Source organism: Calypte anna, chromosome 2, assembly GCF_003957555.1.
Source record: "Calypte anna isolate BGI_N300 chromosome 2, bCalAnn1_v1.p, whole genome shotgun sequence".
NCBI classification, from domain to species: Eukaryota; Metazoa; Chordata; class Aves; order Apodiformes; family Trochilidae; genus Calypte; species Calypte anna.
Genome location: NC_044245.1, coordinates 19,175,459 through 19,192,730, shown reverse-complemented (window position 1 = coordinate 19,192,730; position 17,272 = coordinate 19,175,459). Strand labels below are relative to the sequence as shown.

The window sequence follows — 17,272 nt, the reverse complement described above, 5'->3', positions numbered from 1 at the left end:
TATGATACAATACCATCCTGTGGTAGCCATGGAGTTTCTTTCAGTCCCTGTACATTCTTTCTATAGAAAGAGTTAAACAGAAATCCGTAACAACAAATGTTTCATTAAATAATTGCATGTATTAGGCTTGACTGAATTTTGACCAAAGCCAAATTTCAGGCTGTTCAGTCCTGAGCTTGTGTATTACATGGTGTGAGATTAAAATATTTTTATTTGAAAACATACATTAGTTTTTTCATTAATATACTCTTGTTGCCATGGTGCAGCTTTAATCAAGTTGTTACAAAGTGATTAATTTTTTCTTTTGTGATGCTTCTTTATAAAACTGCAAATTAAGCCTTAAAATAGCAAATGTAAAAAAAAACCCAAAAAAGATCTGGGAATTGTACTAGCTGCTTTTCGAAGGAGAAACTGAAGGAAGAACTTCTCAATTAATTAAGAAAAAAAAGGTTTTTGAAAAAATTACAGTTGGTTGTTAATACAAGTTTTACTAAACATATATATTCATCCAACAAATTAAAATATATTGATTCTAATTTCAAAATTATATTTATTTTAATTTACCTGTCATGAAAATAAAGGGTAGATCTGCTACTTCTTTTTTTTTGATCAGGGTGAGCAGAATCATTAAGAATGCTTTTTAAATTAGATGTCATTTGCTTGACAAGAATTAAGAATGGCTGGGACACTGTATTTATCCGCTTCAAATAAATTTGCGGTTTTTTTTTAAATTGCATTTTAAAATTGCATTTAAAAAAAATGCCAGGAGTCATTAATTGCTTTATTTCCTTACAAAGTAATTTTTTGCACCTGCAAATTTCAGGGTATTTTACAGGCTCTAAAAGTAAGAAAAATAATGCTGTAAGTATATTTTATAATGTACATAAATTTATGTTCAAATTTATATTCTTTAGTGTTGAGGTAGGACATTTGTATGTGGGATGGGATTTTTTTGAGAGCAACCTCTGAATGATTTTACACAAATGTAAACATTCTACCTTCCTGTCTTCCCAGCTCCTATTTTTGACACATGCCTGAAAAATTTTTAAACTCTCAAGAATATTGGAACATAAATTTACAGATAAATGCTTAGAACGTGGCGCAAATGGCTGCACTAATTGTGTTTGGCTGGGCCCTTCATCTAGGAAGCTACCTTCATAATTCCTTTTTTGCCTCTCCTCCATTCTTCCTCTAAGTAATTTCACTTAAAACTTTCAAGGAGAAAAAAGAGCTTGACCTGAGATATCCCGCATATGATCTGCAAGACTGGGATGTCTCTTGGGGGTGGAGGGTTGTGCACCTCCCACCTCTTCCTTCCACATAGCCGTTTGTTATACACCCGTACAGGAGTGCAGATGTTTTACTAGTTAACAATGTATAAAATATAACCTGCACATATATATATATAGGTCTAGGTAGCAACATGTTCAGGAATGTACATAACTCAGGAGTGATTTGTACAGATACCGTATCAACGAAGCTGGCCTTGCAAAATCATCATGAAAAACATAGCCCCCATACAAAGGCTGCCTCTCTGCCTTTTAGCAAGATAATGAAGATAAATCAATGATATCCTCCTTGCCTAACAATAAATAAATACATAAATAAATGCTGGCCCTCGGGCGAGCGACTGGGCAGAATTTTGCAAGGCTGCATTTAATTTCTCTGTGCTCCTAACAATCACTACAATTAGTTCCTTCTGCTACAGGCATACCTGCTTACAATGGAGGATTGAATAGCCTGAGATTTTCCTCTCTGCTGACCATCTCATATCTCTCCCTCCTCCCAGTGTGTGGGTTTTTTTTTTGTTTTCATCATCTTTCCGTTCCCACACCTTTTAACTAGAGGAGACAACAGAATTAGAACCGTTGTACTAAAACCAAACCAAAACACAAACGCCCAACTTCCAGAAAGGTGTATCCATCTCTTAAGTCAAAGCAGAGAGCAGCTGTGTTGACGAACGTGGTTGGGTTTGTGCCTCTGTGGCCTCCCTGGTTTCTCCGCATGCTGCATCTTTTATTCAGCATCACTTTCGCTGCTCTGGCAGCGATAGCCACGCAGCGCTGCATCCGCGCGACGAGTTTTGGGAGAGAAGAGAGAAGGATTAATAATGCATTAGTTTTGCAGCCCCTTCTACGGGAAAATAAACAAAATAGTAGAAGTTGCGGTGAGGGCAAGGAGTGGCGTAATAGCGAGAGCGCATTAGTCCTGCAGGCACACCGAGGGGATATAAACAGGATAATAAAAGTTGGGAGCGGGAACGCATTAGTCCTGCAGTCACATCAGGGGGAAAATAAACAAGATAGTAAAAATGATTTCTGCTGGGAGGGAGGGGAGGGCGGGAATGGGGCGAGTCCTCCACCCAGCCTTCCTGAAGGGGGCATGAGCACAGTGACAGCGCGGGTGGGAGCGGGGCGCATGTCTGCCACCTCCCCCGCCCCCCCTCCACGCACGGAGGGGAGGGGGGCAGCAATAAGCCCGAGTAACGCTCGCCCGGGCTGGGAAGCGGGGCGGGTTCACACGGGCTGTCCCGAGGCGCTCCGCGCGGCCCGGCCGGCAGCCCCGGCGCGGAGGTCGCGGCCCGGAGCGCATTAGGGTTAGGCCGGTCGGGGTAGGGGGGAGCGGCGAGATGGCTCGCCCGGGGGACGGCGAGTGGCAGCACGGCGAGGTGGGTGCTGGAGCAGGGCCGGGGCGGCTCGCAGGCCGGGGCGGGCCGGGCCCTCAGGTGCCCGGGAGCTCGGGCTCTTCCGGCCGGCGAGGGGCGGGCGGGCGGGCCTGCCGGGGCGCGCGCTCTCGCGCAGGCTCTCTCGGCGCGGCGGTTGGAGCCGGCGGGGGGGGGGCGGGGTGGGGTGGGGGGCGCGCGCTCAGCCGCGGCTCACGTTCCATGGGCGGCTCGTGAACCATCGCGAGGAGGCCCGGGCCGAGGCCTTCCCGGCGGGGGCGCGCGGTGCGCCTGCGCGCCGGCCCTGCTCGGCTCCCTGCCTGCCTGGCTACTGCCCTGCCTGCTGCCCTCCCTCCCTGCCGCGGTGCCCTCCTCAGCGCGCCGCCGCCGGGCTGCCCCTGCCTGCTGGCGTGACTGATAGAGCCTGTCCGGTTGGTCGGGCAGGGGCGAGAAGAGGCTCTTAGCCGGCGGTCATGGGCCCTAAATCATTGCCGTGGCGGCGGTGGCGGCGGCGGCGGCTGAGTGACTGAGGGGAGACACCGCCGGGGGAGGGGGCAGGCAGGGGCTAAAGCGTGTGTGTTGTTGACGACGGTGTTTTTAACCCTTAGATGGTTTCTAGCGAGCCGTTGCTGCTGCCTGTGTCACTGGAGGGCGAGTTCTCCAATAGCATGAAGGAGATGATCGGCGGCTGCTGCGTGTGCTCCGACGAGAGGGGCTGGGCCGAGAACCCGCTTGTCTACTGCGACGGGCACGGCTGCAATGTCGCAGTGCATCAAGGTGAGTAGGCAGGCGAGTGCCAGCTCACCCGCTCTGGCCTGCAGCCTCGATACTTCGTCCTCGATTCTCCCTGACCTCTTCCCTTGGGCCTCGTCTTCCCCTCTCTCCCCATCCTTGTTCCCCCCTTGACCGTTTTTCTCCCTCTCTTCCCTCCCAGCTCCTTCTTGACACACATGAAGTCTGTTTCCAGGGCCACGTGCTTTCTGATCTGACCAGTCCTGTCATCCTCTGTCCTTCCAGTCTGATTTTTCCCTCGTGTGAGACTTCTTACATTATGATTTCCTTATATTAGGCCTATGAGAAAGGAAGAAGCCCCCCTTCGAATTTTTATTTTTTTATTTATATTTCGTGTTTCCTTTCCTTTGCTCATGGTACCTCTTCCATTTCTATGCTTCCCGTTCTGCCTTGGCACCCTGTTAACAACCTCAGCTGCAGCAGTTCAAAGACTATGTAAAACTCCTTCACTTCTTTGCAGAACTTCTTTCTAATCTCGGGTTTTGGCAATTGTTGTATTTCTTTCTTTCTATACTCAATCCCTGCTGTCCCTACCTTTCCCAAATTAGAAAAATTTTAGGAGAAGCAAGTAGACCAGGAGGGTTTAGGATTGGAAGAGAGTGGTGTGTATGAAAGTCTTGGCTGTCATGTGATTTCTTCCTCTGCCTGCCTTCCCTTGAATGTCATTTGGCTGATGTTTCCTGGTAGATGAAGAGATTTCCTGTTGTGCTTCTGCAGGGGGGGTGCTAGTCGGAATGGCTGATGTTGGATTTGTTTGGATTAGTGGAGGCTGGTTGGTTGGCTTCCAGCTCAGGAGCTGATGTGTTCCCTGTATCTGCGAGAGTTTTGTTGCTGTCAGTGGGTTCACCCTTCTTTTGAGAGCAGAGGGGGAGACTGGGTTCTAATGCTTACGTTGTAAGAAAGGAAGTTATGATGGCTTTGCTTTATAGTAGCAGAAATAGGGAATAAGATGGTAGTTTCTTGATATTAACTCTGAAACAGTTGTATGAACTCTGGCTGGCTCTTTGACTTCTTCTAGATGGTGAACAAACTGGAAGAGACAGAATGTCCTAAATACAGTTTTTTAGTCTAAATGCCTGGTGCTTGTGAAAATACTACTACTGTGTGTCTCGTTGTGTTAAAGATGTTAAACTGTCAGGAAATCAAGAGAAGTAGTTGTTTTGGTCCTGCTCTGGCAGGGTTGTTGGGCTCAATGATCTTCAGAGATCCCTTCCAACCCCTGACATTCTGTGGTTCTGTTGCGATTTAAGGAGGTCTGCAAAATAATTCAGCTATTCTTGCTAATGTTGGATTGAATGCAGAGGGTAGCTGACAGGATCTGTGAAAATAGTCTGGTTTTCAATCAATTTTCTGTTGGCTTAGGGCTGAGTAATGTTAACCAATACGTTAATTCTGCTTTTATGGAATCTTAGGATCATGAAAAAGAACACTAAAACATGAATTCTTACAGAAGTTATACCTACAGCAGCTTTTACTTTTGTATCACCTTGGGCATCTTTGCGTCTAGAGCTTTGCTAATATTTTTGGTGAAGAAATCTGACTGTAGCAGAAGCTGGAGCTAAAATAGTGGGAACAGCAAAAGGCTAATATAATATAGAGAGACACTTCAGTAAATTTCATACAAAAATATTGAATTATTATTATTTTTTATAAGTTAGATCCAGATCTGAATTAGAATCTGTCAGGACGTGTGCAAAGTACTGCTGCTTCAAAATCCAGATGTTGTTGTAGAGGTCTTAAGAAGAACTGCATGTTTTGATTAACCATGTCATTGATGTTTTATGTTTTGGATTTGATGTGTCATGTGATAGGTGGTAGAGGAAGCATGTCCATCCCTTTTGTAGCTTGTCTGTATTAAAAGTAGTAGTCCTCCTGTTTAAAGTTGGTAGTCCTTATTAAAAGTACTTACTATGCATGAGACTATTAAAAGGATTTTTTGTTTCTATTTTTAGTTTAGATCAGACTTTTTAACTGTTAAGTCACGGGCAAATTGTGAAGGGCAAAAATCTCTTTGCATAGCAGTGAAAATGAAAACCAAAGGAAGTCCTGGAATTCAATAAACAATGTCACAGTGCATCAGACCACAAACCTGTTGTGGGCTTTTCCAGAGTCTAGGTGTACTCTGTTACGTTTGCAGGTATAAAAGTGCTTCACTTCAACTTTGGTCTTTGCCCAGGTAGTGTTGCCTTTGGACTTGATTGCCAGTCCTGTCTCTGTGTTGCATTCTGTAATTAGTTTCTGACTCTGTGCTTTCTCTTGCTAACTTAAATGTATGATTGTACCTTTCAAGTCTCCCTCTTAATTTTTAAAGAGGAATTCAAAGTCTCCCTCATCTGTGGTTAATATAGATGCAACAAAACCACACTGTTTTTTCTCAAGTTAAAGAACTTTATTGTACAGTAGAAAGAGTGAATTAAGATAGTTTTGTCTGTCAGTACTTGCATAATGTATTTGAAAATCTGACAGCTGATCCTAATATGGCTGTGTATGTGTATATAGTAGGAAATTATTTAATTGGCTTTCATAGAAGGAAAAGTGTATAATCTAGATATTTGTTAGACTACTGCTGCATTACTGTTTGTTTTTGTCTCCCTCAGGTTAGCATAAAACCAGTAGTATTTTTGTATATATACTATAAGATACTAATTTAATCTCAACTTTCCTCTTAGCTGTTAATTTATTACATGTATACTTGCTTCTCATTACACACTTAAAACAGATTTTCTTATTTAAGTAACGTGATTGTTGAGAATCAAGGTATTAAAAATACTATGTTATATTCAGTGTTACCTTTTTGAGGAAAATGTTGAGCTTTTTATTGCTTATTACTAGTTGTTAAACCCATATAGGTACCTGCACACAGTTACAGCAGTTAGATTCTTGTATTTTCATTCAGTCAGCAGTTCTTGAAGGTTCTTGATCTATGCATTTTAAACATGAACAGTATGATCAATTCACTGAACTCCTTTCTGTGGAATTTCTTAACAAACTGCTGGGTATTTTTGTTTGTTTGCTTTTTTTAATGTACTATAAAAATACAGATTGCAGTGTTGCAGAGAATTTTCATGTCTCAGAATCTCTTTCCTAATGATTTATGTTGTAGCCTGACTAGTGCTGCAACTAATGCTAGCCATGGTCTTCAGCTATAGTTTGTATTTGCAGTTCCATATAAATTCTCAGGGGAAAAGAAAAAGTGACCCTTTTATCTTTCTTCAGATTATTCTGAATTTCCTACTTCAGACCAGTCATTTTAATCATCAAGAGTAAAGAGAACTTGATGGGAACCGTGTGAATGGTTTATTACAAACTTGGATTTGTTAGTTGCTTTTAGTTTTCTCTTGAAAAAGGATTGACTATAAATGTTGGGTGTTTGTGTTTTAGCTGTTTTACTGGTATATAAGTATCAAAACCAATCACATGTGAAACACTGCTTTTGAGTGGTTATATTAGTTTCTAAGCTAATAAGTATTTTTTATTTTGCATGTTGTTTTAAGTGTAAGATTATTATACTTAATTTCTAGTACCATTGAGATAGGATTCATGTGCATTGACTTACTAAAATGATGCGAGATCAACTAATACTAAGCTTATTTTATAACATTTGTATTAGTAGTACTGTAGTGCTGCTTATGTTTGCTAAAATATTTTGTCTTGTTCAAAACAGCTTGCTATGGAATTGTTCAAGTACCCACTGGACCTTGGTTTTGCAGGAAGTGTGAATCTCAGGAAAGAGCAGCCAGAGTGGTATGTACTGTGTTTATTAAATAATGCTAATTATAGTGCTTGTGTGGATGCTGTTTACCCAATGGATCCTTAGTGCCTTTTTTATTCCCCAAAGTTTCTGAGATTATTTTCTCCTTATTTATGGTGTGGGTTTGTGTAATTTTGTCAGTTTTAATACTTACATAATTAGGTATGGGGAGAAAATAGGATCTGTGCCCAATTTTCTTTTATAGCAACTTCAGATTGCCAGTTGAAAGCTTTTGTCCAGAAACACTTTACGAATAAATAGTGTTCTTAGAATTAGATTAGGTTTAGATTTAGATTACATAATCTAGTGCTTACTTGGATTGTGATACTTCCAACTGAAGAAACATTTTCTTTCTCAGGTTTATTTTTTTATGGTAGACACTGAGGATTCAGACAGTCCTTCTGAACAGTAACAAAAAAACCCAGTGCTTTTATTTTTCCTTCATTATATGAGGGTTACTTTTGGTCAGACTGGTATGTTATTAGATCAAGCTGCATGATGTCAGGAATTTAAAAAAAAAGACAGTCACGTTTCTTACTAGTTGGCACTTTCTAGTTTGTATTCCAGCAATAGATAAAGTGAGAGTATTTAAAAAGACTAAGCTGTTCCTTTGGCTCTGAAAATGTTTGTATAAAGTCTGGAAGAGAAGGTGGTTGCAGCATCTTAGGGCTGTGTGTTAACTCTTTCAAACTTTTTTATTTCTAAAGACAAATGAAGGGCTTGAGACCAAATTTTCAGTTACTGACAGAGTGTTTACATATGAGCTATTTCCTGTATCTATTTCCATTTCTAATATGAAGTACTGCAGAAATGATAGGATAACTTAATGTTGTGTGATTTTTTTTGCACAGGATGGAAGAATCTTGTTCCTCTTTTTCTTACTTTCTTCCATCTTGCACCAGTTTTCACAATGCCTTAGTAACCTAGACTCCTTATTACTTCTTCCAATGCAGACCAGTTCGTGGGAGCAAGAAAAGGCTGAAATCAGTGTGCTCTCCAAAGCACTGCCCTTTCTAAAGGAAGGCTGTTTCTTTATTTTCTTGGGAAGACCATCAGCAATTTGAAGTTTTAAGAGCAACATTTTTTAAATGTAGTTGAGTTTGATATATTGAGGTCGATAGCAAGAGAAAATATATAGAGGGGAGAAAGAGTGGTGGTGGCTAGAAGGAGACTTTTTCAGGTGTTAGGGAATTCTCATCAGGTGGATCTAGGTTATAGTTATTCCAGGTTTCTCCTGAAGTAAGGAATGAAGAAGAGTTGTAGTGGGTTCTAAAATAAATGATACCTCACTGCGTTCTGTCAGTTTCTTCAGTTTACCAAACAGAACAGCTTAGATAGGAGTTGTACTGCTTTTCTTCGCTGTATGAAATCAAGAAGTAATAGTAATCTTTTGACTGAATTCTCTGCCCAGTGTGTTCTGTTCTATTCACCTAACAGAGTCTGCTTATGATACAGTTCAAGTTGATTATTGAGCTTGTTTTTAAAAAAATAATCTTTCCCATCAGTAGCATAGCAAAGGTTCAAATGGTTCTGAATTGTAAATAATTGCATGTGAGGTAGAACAGAGTGCTGCAGTTGAAGTTGTAACAACTCCTTGTATGTTAGTGAGTTATGAACATGGTGGTTGTCTCTGAGGTTTACTGGAGAGAAGCCTTTACCATTCATAATCTAAACTGATGCTCAAATTGCAGTATGAAAACTGGAACTTTATGATAACCAGTTTCTCAAACTCAGAAGTTGTGGTATGTGTACTTGCAAAAGAAAACCTTCTTATCATCTTTGTAGGAGACAGAAGCCTAATTTTTTTGTTGGCATTTTTGTTTAGAAACAAAACCAGAATTAAGATAACTGTATTACATTGAACACGCTTTTATGTGCTTATTTTTAATATTTAAAAAGACCTGAGTCTTGCACTCAAGGAAGATTTTTCCTGTGTTGTGGTTTTTTTTAATTATTTTTTTTTAAAGTTTGTTGTATTTTATTTAAAATGTTATTTTTATTTATTTTTGCGAGTTACTGAGCAAATAAATTCATTCCAAGAAGAGACCAGAGTTCATTGCATGCACTGAAGTTACTGAAGTTATCCTTGCTTCAGCAACTGAATGAACCATACTAACTGAGCAGGATGTAATTCAAGTAGGTGAATCACCAGAGAACTTTGCATAACAGCAGGTTAGAGAAGTTCAGCTCTTATACACCGATGTCCATTGTGTTCCCTTTCTTTTGTCTGGTAAGCTGGGACATACGGGTTGTTAGTGAAAGTGGTGGTTGTTTTTTTTTTTTAATGTTCACACAAACCTGAGTTCTATGTGTTTGATAGTGAGGTGGTTGCCAGTATTGTGGGTTTTAAATGGTCAAGAACTGTTTGGAAGGCAGCTTCACACCTGGCAAGTCACAATGAGTCTTGGCTTTAGCAAAGTAATGTTCTAGTGTGTGTGAAACTGTAGTCGGCTTAATAATCATGTATGTGTGGTAAATAATAAACAGAAGGTGTAATCCCAGTATTCATTTCTTATCACTGTTTAAGTTTTTAACTATTGCTTGAAAAGCTTTAGTTTTTCCTAAATCACCTAATTCATCTTAGCTGACCTATAGTGAGTTTGGAACATGCATCTTGTCAATTCAGGTGGCAACTGCTCCTGTCTTTGCTGTTATTACAGCACCAGCTGTTACTGCCCTGCATAGTGTGACCTTTCAATGTGTTCACATGTAGCTGAACTTCTAAATCAAAAAGCAGGACAGATACAGGTGATGTATGAGAGAGTAATATTGGGGTGTATGTGAGGATCTGTAAGGATGAAGTATGTAAGGGTCTTAGTGTCCTGGCTTGGGAAATTGGATGATGTGTATATGTTGTCCAGGGGCTGATAGTACTGGTATCCACAGGAAGACTAGAGAAGGTATCTTTAGGAATTGTAGCTCAACTGTTGCTGAAAAACTTATTTTTTTCCCATCATTGTATTATGTGCCAAATATCTTTCTTAATTGTATTTTAAGAATAACTTAATTCTAATTTATGGTGGGGTTTAAATCAGAATCTTCTGAGTTGGAAGGGAGCCATCAGGATCATCAAGTCCAACTCCTGTTCCTATGTAGGGCACCTCAAGAATCACACCTTGTGCCTGAGAGCATCATCCAAATGCTTCTTGAACCAAGGCAGGCTTGGAGCCGTAACTACTTCCCTGAGGAGACTGTTCCACTGCTCAACTGGGTGAAAAACTTTTTCCCAATATCTAACCCAAACCTCCCCCAGCACATCTTCCTACCATTCCCATGGGTCCTATTGTTGGTCACCAGAGAGAAGAGGTCAGTGCCTGCTCTTCCTCCTTCCCTAGTGAGGAAGCAGTGAGCTGCCAGGAGGTCTCCCTCAGTCTCTTCTCCAGGCTGAACAGATCAGTTGCCTTTAATTGTCACATTTTGCAGTGCTGCAGCTGGTCTAATAAGCCACCTGGATTTTAGTCCTGGGGAATGTGTCGAGGGGGCTGTGAGTCCCTGTTACGTAAGATTTGAGATAGTACTCACCTGGATCTCAGCTGAATGTAGCATAATTGGAATATCTGCACTTGCATGTGTATTTCTTGGAACTCAGTGCAGTGACACAGTCTGTCATTCCAGAGCCAGTTTAGATGAGACAGTACTGAATACTTGTGGAAGTGGAGCTATACTGTTACCTCCAAAGCCAGTTCAGGTATATTGTGCTCTCATAGTGACAGGTTGCTGCTAGTAATCCTACCACACCTGCACTGTTCCTGCACCTACTGCACAGATAATTCACAATCTGAACACATGAGAGTTAATTTTTTCCCTAAAATCTTTAGTATAACTGGTTGTATTTATCTTCTCCAAGATCCTTTTTTTTAAAAAAAACCCTTTCATCAGATTCATCTATAAGCTTGTTATTATAGTTACCTATAGAAGTTGTACGATGTATCCATAGTTTCACACCACATCCCCAGCATTTATGTAGTATAAAATAACCATAAAACTTGCTTTTTGTGTAAAAAGAAGGAGGCAAAGAAGGAGGAAATAGGATTGTAGGCTTTCAATATGCAGATAAGGTTGTGATCAGAACTCTGACAGCTCTGGCTTACAGGCTGCCTGAACAGAATTTCTGTGCCTGTGCTTAGAATTAGTTTTGATGTGGTTATTACATCTGTGTCTGTAAACTAGAATGTGCATTGATAAATAGGGTGCCAATAGAGGTTAACTAAGCTTAATTTTAGAAGAATAAAACTTGCTAGTTTCTTTTTTCTTCAGTTTGAAATACTAACTACCAAACCATTCAGGACTAATACACTATGCATTCTCTTTGAAGATGTCTCTTGACATAATTCTTCAAGAAATTTGAAAATAAAAAAATTTAATGTATATTAATAATTTTTCTTAAATGACATTTTATGTAAGAACGTTACTGTGACTCCTTTCAAGAATGCTTAACAAGTAGTAGAAAAATTTAGTTTAGTTTAAAGCAAGTTTAAAGCATGCAATGGAAAAATTGACTTTTGTTATTTCTGTGGCTTTCACACAGCAATAGCATAGTAAACTTCTAATAAGAGAAGGAAAAGTGCCTGTAAAATACACATTACTAGTAGTTTTTTTTAATAAATATGAAAATCTGCCACTTGTTCACAATATCCTCCTCCCTCCACACTTTCTCTGTGCCTCCCTCTGGAAAAAACCACTCACCCAAACCCGAACAACACAGTTTTGTGTTTTATCTATGACTGTGCAGTCTGGGAGGCAGTGAATGTTTGTAGCTGGATAGTGGAATAAAAAAATCTGCTTAAGCACAGTATGCTGTATTGCATTTGTGTGGCAAGGTTTTGGTAGCAGGGTTCCAGTAGTGGTGGCTTCTGAGAAGCTGCCAGAAGCTTCCCCTGTGTCTGATAGAGCCAGTGCCAGCTGGCTCCGAGATGGACCCACTGCTGGCCAAGGCCATCAGTGTCTGCTTTAGTGCCTCTGGGATAACATAGTTAAGAAGAGGTGAAAAAAAACCCAAACAAGCCTGCAGCAGCCATTAAAAGAAAGGAGTGAAAATATGTGAGAGAAACAGCTCTGCAGACACCAAGGTCAGTGAAAAAGGAGGGGGAGGTGCTCCAGCTGCTGGAGCAGAGATTCCCCTGCAGCCTGTGGAGAAGACTGTAGCTAGGCAGACTGTGTCTCTGCAGCTCATGGAGGTCCATGGTGGAGCAGATACTCACCTGCAGCCCATGGAGGACCCTGTGCTGGAGCAGGTGGATGCATCTAAAGGAGGCTGTGACCCTGAGGGAAGCCCATGCTGGAACAGGCTCCAGGCAGGACCTGTGGACCCATGGAGAGAGGAGCCCGGGCTGGAGCAGGTTTGCTGGCAGGACTTGTGACCCCCTGGGGGACCCACACTGGAGCAGTTCATTCCTGAAGTTCTGCACCTCTTGAGAAGGACCCACACTGGCCTAGTTTGTGAACTACAGCCTGTGGGAAGGCCTAACATTAGAGAAGTTAGTAGAGAACTGTCTCCCGTGGGAATACTGTCCCATGGGGATCCCATGCTGGAGCAGGGAAAGAGTGTGAGGAGTTCCTCCCATGAGGAAGGGGTGGCAGAGGCAACAGTGTGTGATGAACCGACCATAGCACCCATTCCCTGTCTCCTGTGCTGCTGAGGGGAATGAAGTAGAGAAAATCAGGAGTGAAGCTGAGCCTAGGAAGAAGGAGGGAGAGGTGTTTTAAGATTTTTCTCATTACCTTTCTCTGCTTTGATTGGTAGTTAGTTAAATTTCCTGAGCCTAGTCTGTTTCATCTATGAAGGTAAGTGCTGAGGGATCTCTCCTTGTCCTTATCTCCACTCACAGCCTTCCATTACATTTTTTTCTGCCCTGTTCAGCTGAGGAGTGGAGTCATAGAGCAGTTTTGGTGGGCACCTGGCATGCAGCCAGGGTCAGCCCACCACAGTCCTTTCAGTTGCTGATATCGGGCATGAGAAATTAGAGGGAGTGAACAGAGATTGAGAGAGATGAGCAGAATGGTTGTGGGGAATTTCTTTTGTTCTTATTGTGGTGAAGGTGAAACTATTTCTTTTATTTTGAAATACTGTTGATTGAGTGATGTGTGTTTCTTGTATGTGTCATAGATGTGTGAGTGATGTTTGCATTTCATGGGTAGGAGAAAATACTTCTTTGCTTTTTAGATTTGTTGGTGGATAGAGTGATTGTAGACCCATAACCTTTCTGCACTGAAGTTCAAAAGTTGACAGAATTGCTTAGGATTGTGCAGTGTCCAGTCATCAAGGTTAGGACTAAAAACAGCAGAAGGTGCTGCAGAAGTGAAGTATTATCTCTGTGTCTTCCACTTCAATTGGTGAACTGAACCTTTTGCACTCTCCTGTGTGCTGTGCATATCAAAGTAGGAGTATCAGTGCTGCTTCTGGTTATGCTGCCTTCCTGCTTTTTTTTGTGTGCTGGATTTTTTTCTCCATGTATGTATACCCACTGCTTAGTTTTATAAATACACAGCTGAGTTCATAAATTGATTTGAAGATACTGAAGATTTGAAGCACTTCATTACAGCAGAAAAGGACTGCTAATTTTTTTCTGTTTTGATTAACTGCAGTTTATCTAAATGTGCACCTTATTTGTGCATTACTTTATAGTTATATTATGCTAAATATGGATACATAGAGTATTAAGGCTTTGAAACACGTTATAAAATAATTCTGTCATTCAAGTACAACTTCAGTGGTCTGAAGTGTCTGAAGTTATGAACCAAAGTGAGACTACAACAACATGTTTTCTGTTGCAGGAATTGCTTAATTCATACACAGAAATGTTTTGTGACTTAGTTTCATTGCTAGACTGTTAAATAATTTTTAGATGTAATCTCTGAAGTAACTAACTTATCCGCAAGGGGCCTTAAAATACATTATAGCATTTTGCAGCTAAGAATTTTTAGGGTACAGCTGTGGTATGTTGCAGAACACTGAAGTGAATCACTGTATGCTGTGTTTTCTTCAGCTAGATTGAATTGGGTCAATAGCACACTTCCAGCCTAATAAGAAAAGCTTGGGTGTTTAGTTGGAAATCTAGTGAAACATGACAGGTATTTCTCATAGCCTTCTGATGTTTATAATTTCGATTCTTGCAACTAGCAGGGCTTACTAGCCTTAAATATATAGAGGGAGTTTTATGACTTTGGACTTGTCAAGTTGGAGTAGCCAGCTCTAGATACATGCTGCCTGTCATTACTATGTTACGTTGTATTCTGTATTAACTCTCTTGTAGTTACCTTAAATGTAGCAAGTAAAAGTGTGACTAAATGTTACCTGTAGTACCTACTGACTGGATGGTCTTGAAAGAATGCTGATTTGCATGTTGAGTGCCTCTAATCTTCTTGTCAGAGTCTGTAAATTTATTAACTGTAGTAGATGTTTTTGACAGAGCTAACTGAACATGCATATATTTTTATCTGATGTCTTGATAAAGAGAACTAGGTCAAGCCTCTAATTTATCCAGGTATAAACCTCGAAATGCTTTAGGTAGTCAGTCTGTTTTTCTTCTACCTGTCAACTGTCTGCTTTAAAAAAAGTTCTCTCCTTCTCCTGGGACAGATAACTGAATAGAGATGGGGCAGAGATTTGGCAAATTTGTCAGCATCAAGAAATGATTATTTGAAGATGGAGATGACTTAATTTCTTAAGTTGTCAAGTTGCAGAACATAGCACTTTCAAGGAGAAGTACTGACAGAATGTGTTCTTTTGCTCTATTAGTGGTGTCAGCCAGATGGGGATTCTTGAATGTGGCAGAAGATCTTTTGATTCCTGCAGGTCTTTCGCTGTGGCTTATAAATACTAAAGTCTGGTGTGAATCAACTTTAGTTTGCTTCTTTTCAGATAACATAGCTGAAAAATTGTGTAGTTAGCTACTTGCTGACTTCTGCTTTAAATCCTTGCATGGCTGCAAGCTTTTTTAAAATTTTTTTTCTTTATTTTTTTTATAAAAATATTTAAGGTGGGTATTTTTAGGTTTTTAAGGTCTGAAAATACAGAAGGTAATTTTTAATCAAAAAAGTGATCAAAAGACTTCAGCTAATTACAAATAGGTAGGATGATGCATGGACAACATTGACACAACTGGAACTCTAGAAGTGATTTGTGATCAACTTTATGTCCAGAGCTATTTTGTAGATATCCAATTTTTTCCCCAGAATTTTTACAATTGTTGCAACAATGGGTATGTGCCTGTGGGTGTAAAATGTTTTACAGTAACTGCCATAACTACCTGTATGGATGTCTTTATCCTTCTAAACAATGATTTATAAACCACATTAGATGTTTTGTATTATGTGAAGTAGTAGTGTGTAAGACAGGCATAATCGAAGTCTCTAGTATTAGGGAGGTTTATCTTAGATACCATATAGAATATTAGGGCTGGCTTTGGTATGTCTCCTGCTGATGCCCAAGGGTGAGGCAAAATGGGGTAGAATAGTGGTGAAGGTTGACAAATCTGTACTGCAGAACTTGGGAGATGAATACCTGGGAGCAATCAGCTGTGCTGCATGCAGGCTTCTGCAGCTACTGATGAATGGGAGATAAGGTTGCTGAGGGCATCAGGGCCTGCCAGTTGGAAAGCCATTGATTAGAAACTAAGCCTTCTGATCAGCTGCTGTGCTTACTATTGCAATCTGTCCCTCTTCTTTGGGGGGGAGTGTGTTGAGTTAGCTGCCAAGCAAAAGACATTTTAGTGCTTTACTTCTGAAGTTGCTTCCAAATACACCTACTTCACAGCACGCCGTGCTACTGGGTATTTCTGTATAAACCAAAATGCACTAATTCTCTCTTTCTAGGTTAATTGTAAGAAAGTCATAAGAGTTTGGAGTGTGTGCACCATTTTTTCCCACTAAAATGTGAACCAAAACCTGCAACAAAACCAAATGGATTTAACCAGGGTGCTGTTTAATTAATGATTAACAGGAGCAGCAGAATAAAATATTTTGTATGTCAGGTTTTAATTCCTGTGGGTGAAAGGATAGAAAGAGATTAGGTGTTAGGTTTCAGGAACTCTGGTGCTAATTTTGTTTAATTTTCTGTTTTGTTATTTGCAAGTTTTAAGGGTTATGTATTGTAAAACATTAAAATTGCTCTTTTCACTTAAATACTGCTGTATTTATTTTAACTGAATCAGTTCAATTGCTGTTGTCAAGTAATATGAAGCAGTAATTCTGTGATTGAAATGTACTTTGGTTAAAAAAACTTCTCAGAAAGTGTAGGTTTCATGCTGCACAATAGTACAGCTTGGGAGAGACCAAATCTCTAATTTAAACATAATTTAAACAGTTTGTGTATATGGCTGATGCCTGTTAAAAAAAATAGGACTATATGAATGTAGTACCAAAAAAAAAAATTGACATAATAAATATATCTGGGTCTGGGCCCAAGAAATATGTTGAAATTACTACCAAAATTAAATAAGTCTGGATCATGTGTGGTGTGGTTTCTTTTTCTTTTTTTTTTTTTTTTTTTTTTTTTTTTTTTGGGGGGTGGGGAGGGTGATAGGCAATGAAGGGTTTGATGGTGTTTTGGTTGGGTGGTGGTTTGTGGTTTTTTTTTTTTTTTTTTTTTAAAGCCTTTGGTTGTAATTCCATACTCATAGCCAGCACAGATGATGCCATCACTTCAACAGGGTGGTTGTATCCTTGCCCTCCTCTCTTTATGAGTTCTTGTTACTTTTTTCAATCCGTAAAGATGGCTCAAAGACATTTTGTGGCTGAAAAAAACTTATTTTATTTTTAGCTTGCTGATTAATATTTCTGTATGGCCAAATGAATGCTCTTCCTAGAGCAAGGGAGGCAGTAGAAAGTACACAGCAGGGGATGACCAATGATCTTTTGGCAGCAGTGTGCAATTATGTTAGCTTAAAGTGAACCTGAAGTAAAGTAAACTGGAACTGCAGCTTGGTTTCTTAGCTAACTTTTAGGATCTGTGGTCTATTTAATCTTCTGTAGATCTTTTTTTGTTATTTAGTTAACAAGTCATATTGAGACATAGAGTTTATTGCCTCATTGCAATGCGGGGAATTCAATACTGCAGGACTTTACTT

General features: G+C 40.2%; 1 protein-coding gene across 5 annotated transcripts in view; it reads left to right on the top strand.

Annotated features, from left to right (window-relative positions):
* Positions 1 to 17,272, top strand: part of MLLT10 (MLLT10 histone lysine methyltransferase DOT1L cofactor) — a 125,855-nt gene that overhangs the window by 7,363 nt on the left and 101,220 nt on the right. For 2 of the 5 annotated variants that reach the window (XM_030444960.1, XM_030444963.1), the window contains exons 1-3: positions 2,607 to 2,668; positions 3,271 to 3,439; positions 7,119 to 7,198. In XM_030444960.1, coding sequence (XP_030300820.1) covers positions 2,630 to 2,668; positions 3,271 to 3,439; positions 7,119 to 7,198 — 288 coding nt within the window. In that variant the 5' untranslated portion in view covers positions 2,607 to 2,629. Of the gene's footprint in view, positions 1 to 2,396; positions 2,669 to 3,270; positions 3,440 to 7,118; positions 7,199 to 17,272 lie in introns of those variants that run through there. The other 3 variants (XM_030444958.1, XM_030444959.1, XM_030444961.1) reach the window with 3 other exon arrangements.